Source organism: Bufo bufo, chromosome 2, assembly GCF_905171765.1.
Source record: "Bufo bufo chromosome 2, aBufBuf1.1, whole genome shotgun sequence".
NCBI classification, from domain to species: Eukaryota; Metazoa; Chordata; class Amphibia; order Anura; family Bufonidae; genus Bufo; species Bufo bufo.
The window spans coordinates 12,261,952-12,286,081 of NC_053390.1; the positions used below are offsets into that span (position 1 = coordinate 12,261,952).

At 47.0% G+C, this 24,130-nt stretch overlaps 1 protein-coding gene across 1 annotated transcript in view; it reads left to right on the forward strand.

The window, feature by feature from the left end:
- The window catches only part of LOC120992032 (zinc finger protein 260-like), a 52,789-nt gene that overhangs the window by 7,263 nt on the left and 21,396 nt on the right, over positions 1–24,130 (forward strand). The window contains exon 2 of the mRNA XM_040420792.1: positions 13,581–13,587. Coding sequence (XP_040276726.1) covers positions 13,581–13,587 — 7 coding nt within the window. The remainder of the gene's footprint in view (positions 1–13,580; positions 13,588–24,130) is intronic.

A 24,130-nucleotide genomic window follows, 5' to 3' on the forward strand; every position in this document is an offset into this window, starting at 1 on the left:
TGACCTTCTGAAGAAGAAACAACTCCTCTGGGTCATCTGAGTCTAAGTCATCGGACAATTCAGATACACAGAGACCTCGGAGGATAATGGCTGCGGAGAAAGATCATCAGTGATGAGCGGCAGGGGCAACACTCGAATTTGCGATATTCCGCGAACACCTGGGCGAACATTCATAATACATTCGAGAATTTGTGATCTCCGGTCATTATTTTCTTGATTTGTGAAAATCGGCAATCGGAAAATTTGCATTAAAAATTAGCGATCAACACTATGGATCACGTGACTCTTTCCTCAGTCATTTATATTTATGTGCAGCTTGAAATTCCTCAAACACACAGTTTAGTTTGTTTTTAAACCAAGAAAACCTGGAGCAGAACAGACAGAGGAGACCTTATCAGGAGACGGACCCTGCAGGCAGACTTCAGATGTGAGGAAATCAGGTAAAGGCTGATCACAGCTGATGCATAATCTGGGCCTGCTGAGAGGAAGGCATCTATAGGAAAGAGAAAATACCATCAATATGTGTTCTAGCAGCTAGAAAACTTAGGAAACAAAGGGTTAATCAACGCTGCGTACTCTGCTACAGCAGATAAACACCTATAGAGCAGTAAACGAGATAAATAAGAATATAGAGCTGTTGAATTGAACTTCATAATCAAATAATACAGAAAGAAAGGAGTTAATCCTTCAAAGATATGTAGTGGTTAAGTCTGCAGACACCTTCATTCTGCAAAACAGCCTTGGTGTCAGAGCTTTATAAGCAGACCTATCATCAGGACAGGAAGGAGTTAATCCTTCAAAAAGGTACAACCCTGCAAAAATCCTTGGTGCTTGAGCTCTATAAGCAGGCATATAATCGGGAAAGGAAGGAGTTAATACTTTGGGTATAACTCTGCTAACAGAAATGGTGCTTGAGCTCTTTAAAAGGAAATAATGCTGCCAGGAAGGAGTTTAAGCCTTCAGCCCAGAAAGGGTTAACTCTGCAAACAGCAATGTCTAATACTGACAGGAATTGAAACCTTCACTTCCAGCAGATGGGCTCAGTAAGGAGGCAGAAAACAGCACCTTGCAAAGGGTTAACCCCTGCTCCAGCAGACAGTCAGGACAGACGGGCAATAAGACTGGAGACAAGCCATCACAGGCCGGCGGCCACACTTACTCTGACAGGCAGAGGGTTGAGCGGTCTGGCAGAGCGCATCTGCCGATTGAATCTGCTGGGAAGATTTACTCCACACTTCTTGTCACATGACCGCAGGGCTTCCATGCCGGGCCTTCATGCTGGGCTTCCATGCTGGGCCTTCATGCTGGGCTTCCATCATGCCGGGCCTTCATGCTGGGCTTCCATGCCGGGCCTTTATGCTGGCTTCCATGCCGGGCCTTTATGCTGGGCTTCCATTCCGGGCCTTAATGCTGGCTTCCATGCCGGGCCTTCATGCTGGGCTTCCATGCCGTGCCTTCATGCTGGGCTTCCATGCCGTGCCTTCATGCTGGGCTTCGATGCCGTGCCTTCATGCTAGGCTTCCATGCCGTGCCTTCATGCTGGCTTCCATGCCGGGCCTTTATGCTGGGCTTCCATGCCGGGCCTTTATGCTGGGCTTCCATGCCGTGCCTTCATGCTGGCTTCCATGCCGGGCCTTCATGCTGGGCTTCCATGCTGGGCCTTCATGCTGGGCTTCCATGCAGGGCCTTCATGCTGGGCTTCCATGCCGGGCCTTCATGCTGGGCTTCCATTCCGGGCCTTCATGCTGGCTTCCATGCCGGGCCTTCATGCTGGGCTTCCATGCCGTGCCTTCATGCTGGGCTTCCATGCCGTGCCTTCATGCTGGCTTCCATGCCGGGCCTTTATGCTGGCTTCCATGTCGGGCCTTTATGCTGGCTTCCATGCCGGGCCTTTATGCTGGGCTTCCATGCAGGGCCTTCATGCTGGGCTTCCATGCCGGGCCTTCATGCTGGGCTTCCATGCCGGGCCTTTATGCTGGGCTTCCATTCCGGGCCTTCATGTGGCTTCCATGCCGGGCCTTCATGCTGGGCTTCCATGCCGTGCCTTCATGCTGGGCTTCCATGCCGTGCCTTCATGCTGGCTTCCATGCCGGGCCTTTATGCTGGCTTCCATGTCGGGCCTTTATGCTGGCTTCCATGCCGGGCCTTTATGCTGGGCTTCCATGCAGGGCCTTCATGCTGGGCTTCCATGCCGGGCCTTTATGCTGGCTTCCATGCAGGGCCTTCATGCTGGGCTTCCATGCCGGGCCTTCATGCTGGGCTTCCATGCCGGGCCTTTATGCTGGCTTCCATGCAGGGCCTTCATGCTGGGCTTCCATGCCGGGCCTTCATGCTGGGCTTCCATGCCGGGCCTTTATGCTGGCTTCCATGCCGGGCCTTTATGCTGGCTTCCATGCCGGGCCTTTATGCTGGCTTCCATGCCGGGCCTTTATGCTGGCTTCCATGCCGGGCCTTTATGCTGGCTTCCCTTTAAATCATGAAAACAGACCAAATGGTATTGGCATATACAAAAGTATTACTGCTGATCAGCAGAATATATCGTATATATTAATATCTATAATCTAGATCTGTGTATCGTGCCAGACTCTAAGCAGTCCAGCGTATCTAATGATGCTCCAGATGATATTACAAACTCTTATCACATAATATAATATACTGTACTTCCAGTCCCTCAGTTACTAGTGCGGAGCTCACACACTGACACTTTGTAACGATAAAGCATAAAAGTATCCTTCTGTTATTGTAGTTCTCATCTGCGTATTAGTAAATTGTTGCCACTGTACACAACCGCAATATAAAGTGGCAACAATTTACTAATACGCAGATGAGAACTACAATAACAGAAGGATACTTTTATGCTTTATCGTTACAAAGTGTCAGTGTGTGAGCTCAGCACTAGTAACTGAGGGACTGGAAGTACAGTACATAATATTATGTGATAAGAATATACAGTCAAGTCCATAAATATTGGGACATGGACACAATTCTAACATTTTTGGCTCTATACACCACCACAATGGATTTGAAATGTAACTAACAAGATGTGCTTTACCTGCAGACTGTCTGCTTTATATTAAGGGTATATACATCCAAATCAGGTGAACGGTGCAGGAATTACAACAGTTTGCATATGTGCCTCTCACTTGTTAAGGAACCAAAAGTAATGGGACAATTGTCTTCTCAGCTGTTCCATGGCCAGGTGTGTGTTATTCCATCATTATCCCAATTACAATGAGCAGATAAAAGGTCCAGAGGTCATTTCCAGTCTGCTATTTGCATTTGGAATCTGTTGCTGACAACTCTCAAGATGAGATCCAAAGAGCTGTCACTATCAGTGAAGCAAGCCATCATTAGGCTGAAAAAACAAACCCATCAGAGAGATAGCAAAAACATTAGGCGCGGCCAAAACAACTGTTTGGAACATTCTTAAAAAGAAGGAACGCACCGGTGAGCTCAGCAACACCAAAAGACCCGGAAGACCACAGAAAACAACTGTGGTGGATGACCGAAGAATTCTTTCCCTGGTGAAGAAAACACCCTTCACAACAGTTGGCCAGATCAAGAACGCTCTCCAGGAGGCTCCATACACCACCACATTGGATTTGAAATGAAACGAACAACATGTGCTTTAACTGCAGACTGTCGGCTTTAATTTGAGGGTATTTACATCCAAATCAGGTGAACGGTGTATGAATTACAACAGTTTGCATATGTGCCTCCCACTTGTTAAGGGACCAAAAGTAATGGGACAATTGGATTCTCAGCTGTTCCATGGCCGGGTGTGTGTTATTCCATCATTATCCCAATTACAATTAACAGATAAAAGGTCCAGAGGTCATTTCCAGTCTGCTATTTGCATTTGGAATCTGTTGCTGACAACTCTCAAGATGAGATCCAAAGAGCTGTCACTATCAGTGAAGCAAGCCATCATTAGGCTTAAAAAAACAAAACAAACCCATCAAAGAGATAGCAAAAACATTAGGCGCGGCCAAAACAACTGTTTGGAACATTCTTAAAAAGAAGGAACGCACCGGTGAGCTCAGCAACACCAAAAGACCCGGAAGACCACAGAAAACAACTGTGGTGGATGACCGAAGAATTCTTTCCCTGGTGAAGAAAACACCCTTCACAACAGTTGGCCAGATCAAGAACGCTCTCCAGGAGGTAGGTGTATGTGTGTCAAAGTCAACAATCAAGAGAAGACTTCACCAGAGTGAATACAGAGGGTTCACCACAAGATGTAAACCATTGGTGAGCCTCAAAAACAGGAAGACCAGATTAGAGTTTGACAAACGACATCTAAAAAAGCCTTCACAGTTCTGGAACAACATCCTATGGACAGATAAGACCAAGATCAGCTTGTACCAGAGTGATGAGAAGAGTATGGAGGAGGAAAGGAACTGCTCATGGTCCTAAGCATACCATCTCATCAGTGAAGCATGATGGTGGTAGTGTCATGGCGTGGGCATGTATGGCTGCCAATGGAACTGCTTCTCTTGTATTTATTGATGATGTGACTGCTGACAAAAGCAGCAGGATGAATTCTGAAGAGTTTCGGGAAATATTATCTGCTCATATTCAGCCAAATGCTTCAGAACTCATTGGACGGCGCTTCACAGTGCAGATGGACAATGACCCAAAGCATACTGCAGAAGCAACCAAAGAGTTTTTTTAAGGGAAAGAAGTGGAATGTTATGCAATGGCCAAGTCAATCCCCGGACCTGAATCCAATTGAGCATGCATTTCACTTGCTGAAGACAAAACTGAAGGGAAAATGCCCCAAGAACAAGCAGGAACTGAAGTCAGTTGCAGTAGAGGCCTGGCAGAGCATCGCCAGGGATGAAACCCAGCATCTGGTGATGTCTATGTGTTCCAGACTTCAGGCTGTAATTGACTGCAAAGGATTTTCAACCAAGTATTAAAAAGTGAAAGTTTGATTTATGATAATTCTTTTGTCCCATTACTTTTGGTCCCTTAACAAGTGGGAGACACATATGCAAACTGCTGTAATTCCTGCACCGTTCACCTGATTTGGATGTAAATACCCTTAAATTAAAGCTGACAGTCTGCAGGTAAAGCACATCTTGTTCGTTTCATTTCAAAACCATTGTGGTGGTGTATAGAGCCAAAAATGTTAGAATTGTGTCAATGTCCCAATATTTATGGACCTGACTGTATGTATACTTTGTTATTTAAGTCTTGTTTTTATTAGTTGTATAAGGATATCTATGTTTATAAACAATATATTGTTTTTAGAATAAAGTGGATGTATATTTTATATAGAGAGCCGGCCATTGGTTAAATACTATAATATAACGGCTAAGTGGTGAAGCAGGCGGGGTTCCCCCCGGGGAGCTCTCTTACTATAATTGTATAAGCCAGGGATGCAGGTTGGGCATCCCTGGTATAAGCTGATATTACAAGGTATGATGTAAATATACAGCAGATTTCAATTAGTTCATAGTCTCTGATATTTAGATATTATACCCAGCAAGTGTCCCAAAAATCATTCCACAATGTTCCATGATCTGAGTGATCAGTTAACTGTCCATGCTGGATGGAAAGGGTGATTTATATAGCGATATATGACTTGCGGTGGGTTTGTAATTGTAACGGTCGCGTACACACACACACAGGGGGAAGGGAAGTGACCACTGCGCTCCACCCTTACCCCTGGCCCTGCCTACTTGCCTCGCGAGTCCCAATGACAGGGGACAACTGGACGGCAATCCCTAACTTGGAGTAAGTGCAGGGATGACAGACAGACAAACAACAGGACGTGAACGGACCGAGTCAATACCAGGAAAGCTGCAAAGTACAAATGGAGCAAGCAGAGAATTGTCAGGAGAAGCCGGGGTCATAAATACCAGGAGAGCAGAGAAGTACAAGAGGAGTCCTAAGAGAGTAGTCAGGTGGGAGCCGAGGTCACAATACCAGGACGGATGCGCAGTACAGGAGGATCAGGCAAAAGGATGGTCAAGGAACAGGATCAGGTAAGTATTCAGCAGTCCAACAAATACCAGGAACCTAGAAATTAACAGGCAACCTGTAGCCAGCAGGCTGCCTGTATTTATAGTGGGGAGTGAGGGTCATGTGACGTGGCCAGCGTTACATGACCGACAGACCAACCAGTCGAGCACCGAGTGATCAGCTCGGCGCTCAAGGCAGACTTAGGAGCAAGGAGCCACCCAGCTAGTAAAGCCGCCCTGGGAATGAGGTCAAACACAGAACCTCATTCCAAAAGCTAAGCAACAGTTCTGCGGGCAATGGGGGACCGAGTGCACCTTCGGAACCCCGTGACAGTACCCCCCCTTTTACGAGGGGCCACCGGACCCAAGACTTCAGGCGATGGCTTTTCAGGGTGTTCTAAATGAAATTTACGAACAAGTCTAGGAGCATGAACCTCCCTGGCAGGTACCCAAGATCTCTCTTCAGGTCCATACCCCTTCCAGTGAATCAGGTACTGCAAGGAATTACGCACCTTCCTGACATCCACTATTTTAGACACCACATACTCGACAGCATCATTAACAAGAACTGGCGGAGGCGAGGCTTTTGATGGTACTACCGGTTCAAAATATTTTTTAAGCAGAGATTTATGGAACACATTATGAATGTGGAATGACTCAGGCAGCTCCAACCTAAAAGATACCGGGTTAATCACTTCCGTGATCTTATATGGTCCAATAAAACGAGGAGCAAATTTTTTAGAAGTTACCTTGAGAGATAGATTCTTGGAGGACAACCATACTTTATCCCCAACCTGAAAGTTTACCCCCCTTGAACGTCTCCTATCGGCCTTGAGTTTTTGAGAACATTGAGCCTTTTCTAGGTTCGATTGAACCCGGGCCCAAACTGTGCACAGTTCGGAGGAGAGTTTATCAGCTTCAGGGTTAGAGGAGGAGACGGACGACCCAGAATGAAAACGGGGATGAAAACCATGGTTACAAACCTCACAGGCTGACACATAGGACTTGACATCCCTAGTTAGAGTGGGCCACCAATAAGATCTAGAAACCAGATCCTTAGTGCCCTCAACACCCGGATGTCCACAAAAGGCAGAATCGTGACACTCACCCAACAGCTGGAGACGAAATTGTACGGGAACAAACAACTTATCTGTTGGGGTGGATACCGGTGCCAGATGTTGTTCCGACCTAATGCGAGCCGAGATATCCTGGGTAAGAGCTGCTAAGAAGATTTTTGCTGGTAGGATGGATTCAGGTGGTACCTCAGTAGGTTGAAAAGCCTGGAAGCTCCGAGATAATGCGTCCGCCTTCACATTTTTACTTCCCGGCCTGAACGTGATGGAAAAATCAAAACGAGTAAAAAACAGAGCCCATCTGGCTTGACGGGGATTCAACCTCTTAGCAGACTCGAGAAACATAAGGTTTTTATGGTCAGTGACAACAGTTACACAATGCCTTGCCCCCTCCAGAAAATGCCTCCACTCCTCAAATGCCCATTTAAAGGCCAGCAGCTCCCTATTCCCTATGTCGTAGTTTCTCTCCGTGGGAGAGAATTTCCTGGAGAAGAAGGCACATGGTCTCAGATTAGTGAGGCTGGCAGGACCTTGTGAAAGGACTGCTCCTGCGCCGTCCTTGGACGCATCCACCTCCACAATAAAAGGTTTCTCCTGATCAGGCTGGATCAGAATGGGAGCGCTACTGAATGCCTTTTTTAATTTTTTAAATGAAGAAATGGCCTCAGTAGACCAATTCTCCAAATCCGCCCCTTTCTTAGTAAGGTCGGTCAACGGTTTAGCAATTACGGAAAAATTCATAATAAATTTACGATAGTAATTGGCGAAACCTAAGAACCGTTGTAAGGCCTTTAAGGATGAAGGTCTTACCCATTCCTTAATTGCTAGTACCTTACCAGGATCCATCTTGAAGGCGTGAGGAGCCAGAACATGCCCTAGAAACAGAATCTCCTGCACACCAAAGACACATTTCTCTTGTTTAGCGGATAGCTGATTCTCCCTCAACACCTCTAATACTTGTCTAACATGAGACACATGGGATTCGAAGTCAGGAGAGAATATCAAAATGTCGTCAAGATAGACAATAACAAATTTACCTAAGAATTCCCTAAGAATGTCATTCATGAAGTTTTGGAACACAGCTGGGGCATTGCTGAGTCCAAAAGGCATCACCTGATATTCAAAGTGTCCTACCGGAGTATTGAACGCCGTCTTCCATTCGTCTCCCTCCTTGATTCGGATTAGATTGTATGCCCCTTTCAGGTCAATTTTGGAAAACCAGGTTGCCCCCAGGACCTGGTTAAATAAATCCGGAATCAATGGGAGGGAGTATCTATTCTGGACAGTGATTTTATTTAATCTCCGGTAATCGATACATGGCCTAAGACCACCATCTTTTTTCTTAACGAAGAAAAACCCCGCCCCCATAGGAGAGACAGAAGGTCTAATATGCCCTTTACCAAGGCTCTCCTTAATATAATCTTCCATGGCCTTGCGTTCGGGCATAGAAAGATTATAAATTCATCCTTTAGGAAACTTGGCCCCCTCTACTAGCTCTATGGTACAATAATAAGGTCTATGGGGGGGTAGAACCTCTGGGGTTGGTGATGAGAATACATCAGAATATTCTCTAACAACAGAGGGTAAAGTATCAGACTTTACTGAGACCCCAGCCTGTACCACGGACAGGCACGAGTCACACTTAGGCCCCCATCTCACCAACTCCCCATTGGACCAATCTATAGTGGGGTTATGTAGTCGGAGCCAAGGCAACCCTAGTACCACCTCAGCAGGTAGGTTCTCCAGGACTAGAAGCGAACATCTCTCTGAGTGGCACACACCCACGGTTAGAGAAATCTCCGAGGTACATAAGCTCACCGTACCACCAATAAGAGGAGTAGCATCAATAGCCATGACATGGATAGGAGTTGGTAAGGCAAACATAGGAATACCCAATCTAACAGCATACTCAGAGTCAATAAAGCTGGCCGCTGAGCCAGAATCAATAAAGGCCTTACCCGCCCATTTATCTACTCCCAGAGAAATCGTAATGGGTACCGAAAGCTTACATTTAGAAAATTCAGGGTGTACCTGGTCTTTAGGTTGCCTTGCCTTAGGAGACTTGACAGAGAGGACCTTCTTAGGACACTGGTTGATCCAATGGTCAGAATCTCCACAGTAAAAGCATTCTCCATGTCTGCGGCGAAGATTCCCTCGGGTCATGCCAACCTGCATGGGTTCCTCGGTGGAGACCTCAGCATTGTCTCTGGGATAGGCCTCTGGCTGGACCACCATCTGGGAAGAGAACTGTTGTTCCTGTCGTCTCTCTCTAACCCGTCGGTCAAGTCGGACAACAAGGGTCATCATCTCCTCTAAGGTCTCTGGAAGTTGATAACTGACCAGAAGATCCTTTAATTTATCAGACAGACCTGACCTGAACTGACTCTTCAGGGCTGGTTCGTTCCATCCTGAGGGGACACACCACCTTCTGAATTGGGTGCAATAATCCTCCGCTGGTAAATTGCCCTGAACCAATGCCTTTAGAGCGTCTCGGCTACTAGAGCCCTGTCTGGTTCATCATAGAGGGTACCTAGGGCCTGAAAGAACCCCTCCACAGAATATAAACAACTGGCGCCAGCAGGTAAAGAGAACGCCCAGTCCTGGGGATCACCCTGTAATCGGGAAATGATAATGCCCACGCGTTGACTCTCGGGGCCAGAGGACACGGGGCGCAAACGGAAGTAAAGTTTGCAACTCTCCTTAAAAGAGAGAAACTTCTTCCGGTCTCCAGAAAAGGTTTCTGGGAGCTTAATCTGGGGCTCAAAATGCGGACTGGAGGCCTGAGGAGTGGAAGAGCCTTGCCCTAACTCAAAAGAGCTGAGTTTTTCCCCTAACTCCTGCACCATCTGCGTCAGATTAGAGACATAGTCAGTCAGGGTCACCAGAGGATTCATAATACAGTGGTTATTGGGCCTGTTAATCTGTAACGGTCGCGTACACACACACACAGGGGGGAGGGAAGTGACCACTGCGCTCCACCCTTACCCCTGGCCCTGCCTACTTGCCTCGTGAGTCCTAATGACAGGGGACAACTGGACGGCAATCCCTAACTTGGAGTAAGTGCAGGGATGACAGACAGACAAACAACAGGACGTGAACGGACCGAGTCAATACCAGGAAAGCTGCAAAGTACAAATGGAGCAAGCAGAGAATTGTCAGGAGAAGCCGGGGTCATAAATACCAGGAGAGCAGAGAAGTACAAGAGGAGTCCTAACAGAGTAGTCAGGTGGGAGCCGAGGTCACAATACCAAGACGGATGCGCAGTACAGGAAGATCAGGCAAAAGGATGGTCAAGGAACAGGATCAGGTAAGTATTCAGCAGTCCAACAAATAGCCAGCAACCTAGAAATTAACAGGCAACCTGTAGCCAGCAGGCTGCCTGTATTTATAGTGGGGAGTGAGGGTCATGTGACGTGGCCAGCGTCACATGACTGACAGACCAACCAGTCGAGCACCGAGTGATCAGCTCGGCGCTCAAGGCAGACTTAGGAGCAAGGAGCCACCCAGCTAGTAAAGCCGCCCTGGGAATGAGGTCAAACACAGAACCTCATTCCAAAAGCTAAGCAACAGGTCTGCGGGCGATGGGGGACCGAGTGCACCTTCGGAACCCCGAAACAGTAATGTTGTGATTTATGGGGTCGTGCACTCCCCCCCCCCCCTCCTCCTGTGAGAGCGATGGATGTTTAGTGCAGAGATTCCTATCGCACCATGCCTGCGTAGATTTTCTCCTGCATCAAGTCCCCGTGCTTGTAGATCTCAACCCGTCAGTTTCCCAGCAGCTGATCCACAATCCGGTGCGATGTTCTGCCTCCATGTGCCAACAAGAATGGTTCACTTATAAAAAGGAAGCTTCCACCTATACTCTGGGTCCGGACAGTATAGATAAGGATATTGATTCTGTATAGAGGTCAGACGCGTTTCGGGGCCCCAGGCTCCTTCCTCAGTGGCTATACAGCAAGTGACACATTGCTATCCTTTTAAGGTGCATTAGTTGGTGGATATCTTTAAAAGGTGTGTTAATTGTCAGATACAGTATCCAAAAGGAATGGTCTGGATTGGGCTATACATAAAGCCCGTATGTGGATTACTTTCAAGTTTCCACCATATTGTTTCTACATTCCCATATTGTGTTTCTTTCAGTTCTCTGCATTTACTGCGTTTATTTGTCCAAATTCTTCTATAAAAGCATTTATCACCTCACCAATATTATATATTTTTTTCATTTAGCTTTTTTATTTATGCATATAAGAATATGATAAAAGTACAAGCACAAAAAAAGGATACATAAGGATATGAAAATTAAAAAAATGAGAAAATATATGTATAAAAAATATATATGTTGAAGGCTGCTTGCAGCCTGTAATTGTGGGAAGAGCGCACTTAGCCTATTTAAACCCCCTCCTACAAGCAGGAGGGCGCCCGGTTCTTGCCTTACCAGCACCTGACGTCACTTCCGGTCGCGTCTTCGGTCGTCATCTCGGGTCCTGACCACCGCCTGGCTTCCAGAGGAAAAAGGGGGGCACGTTCTTAGGCCGGCAGCATGCACCGCTCCTCGATCCCTGCGGGTCGGCGGCGGGTTGGTCTGCCTGGTGGCAGCTGCTCCAGAGGCCCTTCAGTGTTGGCGCAACTTCTCCGGTCCGGGGCGCCGCCGGGGACGCCACTAATTGAGGCCCTGGCTTCTGCGGCCTCCTCCCGCATTGCTCCCGGCTGTTTGTATCGTCCCTGTGCGGCTGGGGGGGCTGTAGCGCTATGTTTTTTCCAATATGTCGACGGATGCCAGCAGGGCCTGTGAAGTTCCGCCCGTCCGTGACGCCACTTCCGGTTTCGATACCTTCCGTGACGTCACTTCCGGTTTCGCGTCCTCGTGGAATCCAGACCGCGGCGCCTCCGGTAAGTGGTCCCGGCTGGGTAGCCGAGCCCTGTTGGCAGTGCGGACGCACCCCCGCTTCTCTCCCTGCAGACTAGAGCAGGTCCGGTCATGGGACCCGTGCTGCGTCTCCTGCATACGGCAGCACTGGGGCACTAGTCGACGCCGCGGTCCTCAAATGAGGGACAGGTTCTCTGTAAATATGGCCTTACTATCCAGTCAGGCGGCGGGGTCCCGGTCAATCCCTGTCTTCCTGGGCTTGCGCCGCTCCTGCTGGCCATGCCTGGTCCTCCCACAAGCACCTCGGCTGTCCAGTCACCTGGGGTCGTGGGGGGGGCAGGCTGTTCCCGGGGAGCTTGGGGTGGCTGGCAGGCGGCACGTCGAGTCACAGTCCTCTGCCAGCCGGCCCCCGGCGGGCGCTGTTCCTCTGTCCCCCACAGATCAGGGGGTGGGTTCTGCCGGCCGGCTGCGGCCTCAACCCAAGCAGGTGGTTTCAGTCCAGGGTTCTTTCAGTCTGCGAATTCCTGGAACCATTCAGGGGCCGTACGTCCCCTGAACCGCTCAGGCACTTGTGTTTTGTGGTATTTCTTGAAGCACGCCGGTGCTCTGGCTTCCCTGAATCGCTCAGGTTTTTGTTCCCTGTTTCGCTCGGATGTTTCTCCATTCACAGGTGTCATGTGCCCAAAATTGTCTGTGGCAGTCGTGCCTTCCTGCTCATGTTACCCAGTGCGGGGGTCCGTCCAGTGGGCGCCGCTTCTCCGTGTGGGGCGAGTCGCCGGCTGTTGGCATGCTGCCCGCACTGCTGAGAAAAAATAAAATAAATAAATAAATTTTCCCTGAATCAATAGTGTAATGTCTTCCCTGAATCGCTCTAGTGTAATGTCTTCCCTGAATCGCTCAGGTGTAATGTCATCCCTGAATCGCTCAGGTGTAATGTCATCCCTGAATCGCTCAGGTGTAATGTCTTCCCTAAAAGTCACTCAGGTGTAATGTCATCCCTAAAGTCACTCAGGTGTAATGTCCTCCCTAAAAGTCACTCAGGTGTAATGTCTTCCCTAAAAGTCACTCAGGTGTAATGTCCTCCCTGAATCGCTCAAGTGTAAATGTCTTCCCGGAATCACTAGTGTAATGTTCCCTGAATCGCTCTAGTGTAATGTCTTCCCTGAATCGCTCTAGTGTAATGTCTTCCCTGAATCGCTCAGGGGTAATGTCTTCCCTAAAAATCATTTAGGTGTATGTCTCCCCTAAAAGTCACTCAGGGGTAATGTCCTCTCTGAAATCGCTCGGGTGTGATGTCGTCCCTGAATCGCTCGGGGGTAATGTCGTCCCTGAACCGCTCAGGTGTCAGGTTTTCCTCAGATCGCTCAGGTGTCATGTTTTCCTCAGATCACAGGGGTCATGTTCCCGGAGTCACAAGTGTCATGTCTTCCCTAAATCATTCAGGTTTTGTCTTCCCTGATTCGCTCAGGCGTCGTGATTTTCTCCAAATTACAGGTGTCATTTTACCCAAGAACCGCATGTGTCATGTCTTCCCGGAATCACTCAGGGTTATGTTTTCTCCAATTCACAGGTGTCATGTTCCCAAAAATCGCATGTGCCATTTCTTCCCTAAGTGACTCAGGGGTCAGGTCCCTGAATCGCTCTGGTGTTTTGCCTCCCTTGGTCACTTAGGGGTGAGGTTCCCTGAATCGCTCAGGTCTTGCGGGTTCCCTGAATCGCTCAGGTCTTGCGGGTTCCCTGAATCGCTCAGGTCTTGCGTGTTCCCTGAATCGCTCAGGTGTGGTGTGTTCCCTGAATCGCTCAGGTGGTGTGTGTTCCCTGAATCGCTCGGGTGTCATGTATTTCCCTGAAATCGCTCAGGTGCCATGTTTTCCCTGATTCGGGTTTTGTTTTCCTTCCTCTTCCAGGTCAGTTGTTCCCAGGTTGCATATTTTCCTGAACAGTCTGGTTATGTATTCCCCTGATTCACGCAGGTCTCTGTTTTCCCTGGTCTCCCAGGGGGTAGGTAGTGGCCAGGTCCAACCAGATTCAAGGTACTGCCCGACCCTCCCGGGTGTCCGTCATCTTCATAAAGGTGCATGTAATTGCCTGCATTGCTTAGGATTCCGTGTCGCCTGAACCGCTCAGGAGTCAGTGCAACGCCCGAATGACGCAGGTTCTATGCATCAACCTGTAACGCTCAGGGATTTGTTCAGCAGCGTCCGGTTGGTTCCTGGTTACCCGATTCGTGTCCTGTGTGTCTGGATTTCTGTTTCCGCAGGTTTGTTGCATGCGGCGCGACTTCGGGCTCTGATTCTGGCCGTCCAGGGTCACCCAGCAGTTGGCCATGACGCCCAGGTTGCATCCCGATTCTCCATCGCCTCTTTCCAGTGCCACCAGATCGCACCTCTCTCCGGGTCTCGTACCGACGCAAGCTTATTATTTCCTGTAAGCAGGGCCTCAGGCCACCGGAATGTCGATCCATCCTCAGTTATATCGCAGGGCTCCCCCATGCCCGGTCACTCCACGGTGCCGGGTTTCAGGTAAGTTCCAGCCGAGTGGCGGCATGACGCTTCTCCGCAGCTCAGAGCCTTCCTTCATTCATCACGAACCTCCATTCCTAGGTCTCCGGTATCGCCGGGGAGTTGGCAGCGCTGTCCGTTGATTCGGTTGGGTTGCGATCCTTTCTATACCATGTTCATTCCTGTTTCCTTATGATTCTCAGGTTCGGGGGTTTGGACATGGCCATGTATTTCCCAGATCAGCTCAAAATTCACGTATTACCCTTTCACCCAGGTGTGATTCCCCGGAGTCGCGCGGGTTGCGTGTTTCCTGGATCGCTCGGGTCCATGTTTTACCTGGATCTCTCGGGTTCATGTTCCAGAGTCGCCCAGGTTCATGTTCTGGATCGTTCAGGTTGTGTATGTGCCCAAGTCACTCAGGTTACGTTTTCCCCGATTCACTCAGGTCAGGTGTTTTCCCTGAATCGCTCAGGTCAGGTTTTTTCCTGAATCGCTCAGGTTTAGGTTTCCCTGAATAGCTCAGGTTTTGTATTTTTCCTGTCTCTTTCATGTTGCCGGTATTTCCAGGTCGTATGTTTTCCTGATTTCCCCAGGTTACGTATTCCCGGAATCACTCAGGTTCTGTATTTTCCTGTCTCTTTCAGGTTGGCGGTATTTCCAGGTCGTATGTTTTCCTGATTCACCCAGGTTACGTATTCCCTGAATCGCTCAGGTCTTTTTGCCCACAGGCTGTTCGCATCTGCATGATTCTCTCAGCTCTTTTTCCCGCAGGTGGTTCGCATTTGCTTGAAATCACTCAGGTCTCTTCCCGCTGCTGGTACACATTTGCCTAAATCATTCGGGATCCGATACATTGGCCTGAGACGCTCTGGGTTTTCCAGCAGTATCCAGTGGTTTCTGTTATCCGGTTCGGGTTCCGCATTTTTGAATCCCTGATTGCATTGGATCCGGGTCATCACGGGGGTTTATCTCGACAATTATGGTTACATCAGGTATTGTACTCTGCTCCCACTCAAACGGCATTCTTATGTTCTTTGCTACATCATGGTTTGCTCAATCTCACCTGGGCGGTCTGCACCCTGATTCCTGATCAGGGGACCTCAGGGCCTCCCCTCGGGCTGGGCTAGTTGCTCCAGCTTTTCGCCAGGCTTGAGGCTCAAGCCCTCAGCGTTAGCACGGCGGTCCGGGTGCGTAGGCAACCAGTGTCAGGCGAGTTTCCACAGATTGTCTGTAGGCCTAGACGGTCTCCCTTTTGGCCAATCAGCAAGCATCATTACAAGCGGCCATGTACCTCGGGTTCTATGGGTTCCTCCGACCCGGGAAGTTCACCTGCAGCGCCATCTCCCGGGCAACCTTGCTCAGGCGACATCTCGCCTGGCACTCCGACCACTTCATCCTGTCCATTCCGTCCTCCAAGACCAATCAAGTCGGTCCTCCCATGGAGGTGGAATTTTACCCTACGGCCAACTGTTGGTGTCCTATCAAGGTGCTCCAGGAGCTCCTGGCCTCCCTCCATCTCCCGCTTTAGACGACCCGTTGCTCCCGGTTAACGGAAGCCCCTGTCTTCAACCCTGTTCATCTCCAACATCCGCACCCTGGCCGCAGGGTTGGGTTCCAACCCTAGCACAATATCCGGGCTCTCCTTTCGTATAGGGGCCGCGTCCGCAGCTTCTAGTCACCAGGTACCGGCGCACATCATCCGCAAGATGGGCCATTGGAGGTTGTCCTGCTTCGCAAGGTACATACCGAATCCACGGGCTGAGATATCCAGAGCCTTTTGTTCCTTGGCATTGTAGGCACAATGCTTCAATAAATATTCCATACCCTGCAACGTGCCAGTTCTCTTTTTGCCCACTTATTCAGGCCTTACCTCGTCACTGGCGTCGGGCACACTCCAGCCAGTTAGGTCAGGACGGTATGTAGGCATGCCTATTCTGTTCCTCGCTCAGCTCCTCCCACAAATGTTGAAGGCTGCTTGCAGCCTGTAATTGTGGGAGGAGCGCACTTAGCCTATTTAAACCCCCTCCTACAAGCAGGAGGGCGCCCGGTTCTTGCCCCTCCCTCCCATCCCCTTCTTCTTACTCTCCTCTTGGGTGGCCCACTTATTCAGGCCTTACCTCGTCACTGGCGTCGGGCACACTCCAGCCAGTTAGGTCAGGACGGTATGTAGGCATGCCTATTCTGTTCCTCGCTCAGCTCCTCCCACAAATATATATATAAACATATAAAAATTTAAATGTATGCATTAAAAATACATAGAAAATACTTGTGAAAAATTAGTGCAGTGTTCATATATAGAAAGAGTTGTATGATTGCTTCGATCTCATATCTATGAGTTTGCTAACATATTTGTATGTACCGGTATGTTTTTTATTTTTTTTATTATTAAATAAAATCTAATCTAAAGGGTTTTTGTGCATTTTTTTTCACTTATGTTTGTTTCATATTTTATTACTAGAAATGTACTGGTAGAAGGCCGATCGATGTTCTTAATGGGTTCTGGAGAGGTGTATAACTACTTCAATACATAAAATAGGACAATCCAAGGCAGCACCAACAGTAACAGAAGTCCGGAGTGCCCGCAGTATAGACGTAACCAAAATCACCGCAGCACTTCCATAGGTGAAAAATAAGTAGAGTCCTTTATTCACCCACGCAACGTTTCAGTCCACTTTCTGGGACCCTTCTCAAGCAATACGTACATTGTCTTAGTGCATATTTATAGAGTGTCGATACATTTACATAATTCATAATCAGTTAATAGTAATTTACAAAACTTTGCCATGATTTACATTAAAAAGACCAGCAGTGTACTTAATTATACCTTATCTACCAAATAAAGTGCATAGTGCTCTAATTTAATAAGTATTCCTTTTAAATTCATATATAAAGGACTAACATTGCACATAATTAATAATTACTGCGCATTCTCATCAGGTGTAGGGGGTAGTAACTTATGGGGAACACAGACCGCTCAGCTGGAAAGGACAATGCACCAATGCGCGTGTCCGCGCGTCATAATCACATGATCGGGCTAAGTATCACAGGACAGGTATAAGGTTCCCGTGCGCATGTACGCGTCGCTGTCACGTGATGATTCACCTGACCGGTGTAAACATAATAGCGTATCCTAGTAACCAGGTAATAGTAAGTCAAGTAATGAGATATCATCAGCAGGACATGCAGAAGGGACGGGAGGTGCTGCACTTAAGCGCACCTAGCCCAATCCCGTATTGGGGGGCACATGTGCCGGATAACTTGCTGTTACCCAACACCTAGAGGCCAACCGATCTAGTCTGCCTCCCACCTAAGATGACAAGTAAACAAGTATAGCAGGGCTGGCCAACCTGCGGCTCTCCAGCTGTTGTAAAACTACAATTCCCACCATGCCATGCTGTAGGCTGATAGTTGTAGGCTGTCTGGGCATGCTGGGAGTTGTAGTTTTGCAACAGCTGGAGAGCCGCAGGTTGGCCAGCCCTGAAGTATAGTGTCCTGGTTCCGGGCACATTATCTACAAGCACTATAGGATACAGGATACATCACCAAATGTTTGTCACGGATGATGTTGCAGATAGCTGGAAGTTATGAATAAACGTCCGACTGGCTTGATCCCAAACTAAGGAGCATATAGGTGACCCCTATAAAACCCTAAGAGCTCACCCTGACTGCTAAGCACATACAAGGGTCTCAAAGGTAGACGATTGTATGCCCCTGTAGCTAAGACTGTGTGACACCTGAAAACCCTATAATAGTGAGGGGACACGACCACCGGCTCCCTGCACTTAATACGGACGGAGTCAGGGTCACCTAGAATCAAGCCAGCAAGGAAACACAATACATGAAAGGACTTATCTGAACAAGCAGCAGCAGAAGTCTCCAGCAGTGAACACTTCAATCCAGGAAGTAGTATAAACCACAAAGTGAGGCAGTATGGGAGGGAATATAAAGGAAAGAGGATTAGTCTAAATAGGTGACACCTGGGAGAAGGAAATGAGATGAGAAAGTGAAACCAAAACAAAGAACATCATGCAAGAGGTAGACAAGGACGTCTGCCAGACCTTCTCACAGAAGTGGCGGTGACAATGTAATACCACAAGGGAACACCCCCTGAGTTTTACAAAAAAAGTTATTGGGATCCATCATTCCTGTCATGCCTCAGTATAAAAAAATATATAATAAAAGGAGAAAGGAAAAAAATACACAATGTTCAATACTGCCGACTGTGTTCACCCTCCGGAACAACCATAAAAAAAATACAAAAATAGTAGTGTTATAATCTAAAAACAAATATACACAGACGCTGTACGAGACAGAAAAAGACTAAGGTTATAGTATATAGCAATATCCTATCGGTTCTGAAGGATAAATCTGTCCGTTATTGTTGATAATCTGTTGTATTCTGTTCAAGTCACACTTTGCCTGGTGTATATGGTAAAGGAGTGCTCTGGTGGATGGCATGGAGTGGGTGCTGATAGACAGCCAGACACTCTATGTCTCGTCAAGAGGAGGCACTCCACCCCAGATTTTAAAAAGGCAGAGGCTCATGTTCATTAACTGTAAATCACACTTTTCCCGGTGTGTGTACTGAAGGAAGGATTGAATACTCTGGTGAGTGGGGGTGAACGTCTTCCCCTGAGGGAAAGTAGGGATACTGATACTTCATGTCTCGTCAGGAGAAGGCACCCTGTCCGAGGTCACAAGAGATCTGGGGTGGAGTGCCTCCTCTTGACAAGACATAGAGTGTCTGGCTGTCTATCAGCACCCACTCCATCCCATCCACCAGAGCACTCCTTTACCATATATACCAGGCAAAGTGTGACTTGAACAGAATACAAGAGATTATCAACAATAACGGACAGATTTATCCTTCAGAACCGATAGGATTTTGCTTGAACGAATTGCCCAGATAGAGATAATTGAAAAACCTAAAAACGCAACTGCGTTTTTAAGTATAGGCAACCTAGTGGACTTGTCTTGTTGAGATGGACTATATTGAGAACAAGTAACTCCCTTCTAAGTCTAGATAAATAGTGGTATCAATAACACAGTAGAATCGATGTGACCTCAAAACAACTACGGTGTTCCCTCAATAAAAATATAACACATCGAATATGCGCGGTGAACACTAGTTTTTCTACATAGATTATTGACGTATCCTTTGTTCCTTATAATTTGTCTCTATTGTTGCTAATGTTGAAAGCATTTCATGATATGTCCATTATGTACACAATAAGGAATATGGGAATCCGGTCCAGCTTTTATTTAACTCCGTTGGGGGATATAAAAAGACGCATCCATTTGGGACAATGTTGAAAGCCACTGATGAAGAAGCAGGCAGCTTCGAAACGCGTATGGCTGATTGCGTTATCCCTGAGGAACCTTGCCACCTAATGCAAACATTGGGATCAAGCACTTACAAGCTGGCAATAGCGCGCTAAGAGAATTCGAATCCCGGAACGCAAACTGATTACGTGGGACGCCACGTGACTTGCCGGACTACACATGACCTGTTACGCGGAAGTGACTCGCAGACTGCGAGACAAGCCTCTGGCTTAGATAGCGAGTACAGCCACAGCACGCCGATCCATCACGGTAGAAGAAGACGCCGAGGATACGGTAAACTTGCACTAACTCTTAAACCTTGCGGGACCAGGAGGAATACCTGTTGAATCACACACTGCACCAAATGGTATTAACCAATTCAAGGTAATATCACTATTGAAACAGATATATTAAGAGAAATTGGATCACAGGAGATTTAGCAGACTAATTAACCCCGTACTGCCTTGAGCATCCAACAACCTGATTCATCTCATCTCCCACACCTACAGATAAGTGGCTTGAAATAACCTCCATACAAAGGAGGGGTATTGGGGTACAATAGAAGAACTAAGTCGATATTTAACCAATATTCTATGTTCCCAGTAGTTTGCAGGACTGTAAAACCCAATATGGTTATCCCTTATATCCTGTAGTCTCATTTAAATTTTTTTTTATTTTCCTTGATTTTCTAATATCTGTTTTTCTATCTGTTTTTATGCTCCGTGTGAATATTATTTGCAATATCCAAACAGACCAATTTGCTGCTCGCACTCCCACAGACGCAGCCCTTATTGGAAGGTGTCTGTTGGGATATACCCAATATTTATGAGATAGGCTTTGAATGTAAGATATGTATTAGAGGTTTTTTAATATACATGCTTTTTTAATATATATGTTTCAATTCACAATTTATTGTACAATTTTGGGGAATTTCAACTTTTAAACTTTTTACTATGAATATGACAACAATTAAATACTAACTTTCTAATAACAATTCCGGGTGATAGAGTGCCTGTTCCATGTATCCAATTGTACCCCTTGAAAGGACTGTGGGGCAGTTCTGGAACATGAGCACCTAGGTCCACTAGTGGAGTGGGGTGAGCCGCTATCTACAAACCGGATTCCAAAAAAGTTGGGACACTATACAAATCGTGAATAAAAACTGAATGCAATGATGTGGAGGTGCCAACTTCTAATATTTTATTCAGAATAGAACATAAATCACGGAACAAAAGTTTAAACTGAGAAAATGTACAATTTTAAGGGAAAAATATGTTGAATCAGAATTTCATGGTGTCAACAAATCCCCAAAAAGTTGGGACAAGGCCATTTTCACCACTGTGTGGCATCTCCCCTTCTTCTTACAACACTCAACAGACATCTGGGGACCGAGGAGACCAGTTTCTCAAGTTTAGAAATAGGAATGCTCTCCCATTCTTGTCTAATACAGGCCTCTAACTGTTCAATCGTCTTGGGCCTTCTTTGTTGCACCTTCCTCTTTATGATGCGCCAAATGTTCTCTATAGGTGAAAGATCTGGACTGCAGACTGGCCATTTCAGTACCCGGATCCTTCTCCTACGCAGCCATGATGTTGTGATTGATGCAGAATGTGGTCTGGCATTATCTTGTTGAAAAATGCAGGGTCTTCCCTGAAAGAGATGACGTCTGGATGGGAGCATATGTTGTTCTAGAACCTGAATATATTTTTCTGCATTGATGGTGCCTTTCCAGACATGCAAGCTGCCCATGCCACACGCACTCATGCAACCCCATACCATCAGAGATGCAGGCTTCTGAACTGAGCGTTGATAACAACTTGGGTTGTCCTTGTCCTCTTTGGTCCGGATGACATGGCGTCCCAGATTTCCAAAAAGAACTTTGAATCGTGACTCGTCTGACCACAGAACAGTCTTCCATTTTGCCACACTCTATTTTAAATGATCCCTGGCCCAGTGAAGACGCCTGAGCTTGTGGATCTTGCTTAGAAATGGCTTCTTCTTTGCACTGTAGAGTTTCAGCTGGCAACGGCGGATGGCACGGTGGATTGTGTTCACTGACAATGGTTTCTGGAAGTATTCCTGAGCCCATTCTGTGATCTCCTTTACAGTAGCATTCCTGTTTGTGGTGCAGTGTCGTTTAAGGGCCCGGAGATCACGGGCATCCAGTATGGTTTTACGGCCTTGACCCTTACGCACAGAGATTGTTCCAGATTCTCTGAATCTTCGGATGATGTTATGCACAGTTGATGATGATAGATGCAAAGTCTTTGCAATTTTTCGCTGGGTAACACCTTTCTGATATTGCTCCACTATCTTTCTGCGCAACATTGTGGGAATTGGTGATCCTCTACCCATCTTGGCTTCTGAGAGACACTGCCACTCTGAGAAGCTCTTTTTATACCCAATCATGTTGCCAATTGACCTAATTAGTGTTAATTGGTCTTCCAGCCCTTCGTTATGCTCAAATTTACTTTTTCCAGCCTCTTATTGCTACTTGTCCCAACTTTTTTGGGATTTGTTGACACCGTGAAATTTTTAATCAACGTATTTTTCCTTTAAAATGATACATTTACTCGGATTAAATGTTTGATCTGTCATCTACGTTCTATTACAAATAAAATATTGACATTTGCCATCTCCACATCATTGCATTCAGTTTTTATTCACAATTTGTTTAGTGTCCCAACTTTTTTGGAATCCGGTTTGTATTAATTATGATGTGACTATGCGCCTAGTTTGCTAGGGTTAGCAGTATACCCAATTGTTTTTTAGTTAAGGGTTCAGGCTCAACCATGTTAGGACGGATTGGGCTGGGTGGGGGGTTCTGTTTGTTCGTGTCGGTGTTTGAGTGTTCGCTCCTCCACGGGACTTAAGGACGCAGCAGTATTTTTCTGGTGAATGTATGGCGTCAGTTAAGTTGATGTCCTGGAAAGTCAGGGGTCTTAATGACAATTTGAAACATTCATTGGTCTTTAATTACTTGAAAGGCTATAACCCAGATATAGTAATATTACAGGAGACACATCTACGATGTCAGAAAGTATTGGCTCTGAAACGCCCCTGGATGAGATCCACTTATCATGCGGTATATTCTAATTATGCAAGGGGAGTTTCTATTTTAATTGCTAAATGTCTTCCTTTCCAGCTAATGTCAGTTCAAATAGATGTCTCTGGAAGATATGTGCTATTACATGCCAGTATCCGAGGGTTGCAATATCTGATTATAGGTCTATACTGTACAGTGAGGAACAGAAGCATTTGAACACCCTGCGATTTTGCAAATTCTCCCACTTAGAAATCATGGAGGGGTCTGAAATTCACATTGTAGGTGCGTTCCCACTCTAAGAGACATTCCCTCTGACTGAGGGAAGGAGGTTGTTGCTCAAAATCTCACAATAAATGGCCCCATTCATCCTCTCCTTAATACAGTGCAGTCATCCTGTCCTCTTTGCAGAAAAGCACCCCCAAAACATAATGTTACCACCCCCATGCTTCCCAGTAGGGATGGTGTTCTTGGGATGCAACTCATCCTTCTTTTTCCTCCAAACACAACAAATGAAGTTTAGACCAAAAAGTTCTACTTTGGTCTCATCTGACCACATGACTTTCTCCCATGCCTCCTCTAGATCATCCAGATGGTCATTTGCAAACTTCAGGCGGGCCTGGACATGTGATAACTTGAGCAGGGGAACCTTCCGTGCAATGCATGATTTGAAACCATGACGGCGTAGTGTTCTACTGACAGTGACCTTTGAAACTGTGGTCCCAGCGAGATGGTGTCGTCTAAATTCGATATGGCTAGATGTCCTCCCAGTGGCGAGCAGTTCCTACGAGACTATGGAACAATACTAGATGGAGAACGAAGGGTCCTCAGACCCTCTTCTAGAATGGGTCTCCAATAAGGAGCAAGAATTTTTAATAGATCCAAATAACGAGAAGCAGGGAGATTGGCTGGAAGCACAGCGTCTATCTTGTCTACACCTCACTGATTATACTCAGAAGAAGCTTCTGGCTCAGAGACAGACAGTTTTTTCTGAGGGGGATAAGAATGGTAGAGCTCTGGCGTACTTAGCTTGCTCAGAAACCCCCAAACAGTGATAGCCAGTGTTATGTCTGACCAGGGTGAAATGGTGGTCGAACCCCGAGATGTGTGTCGCCAATTTGCTTCCTACTATTCTACTCTATATGCTTCTAAAACTACTTGCACTGCAGCAAATATATCCTGTTTTTTAGCTAGAATTCTCACACAAGAGGATGGGGGAACCTTGGCGGCACAGACCACGGATGTGGAGATTGAACTAGCTATTAAATCCTTGGCAGTGAGAAAGACTCCTGGTCTGCATTGCTTCCCGGCTGAATTGTACAAACTCCACCCTAAGGAACATAGCGCCAGACTCC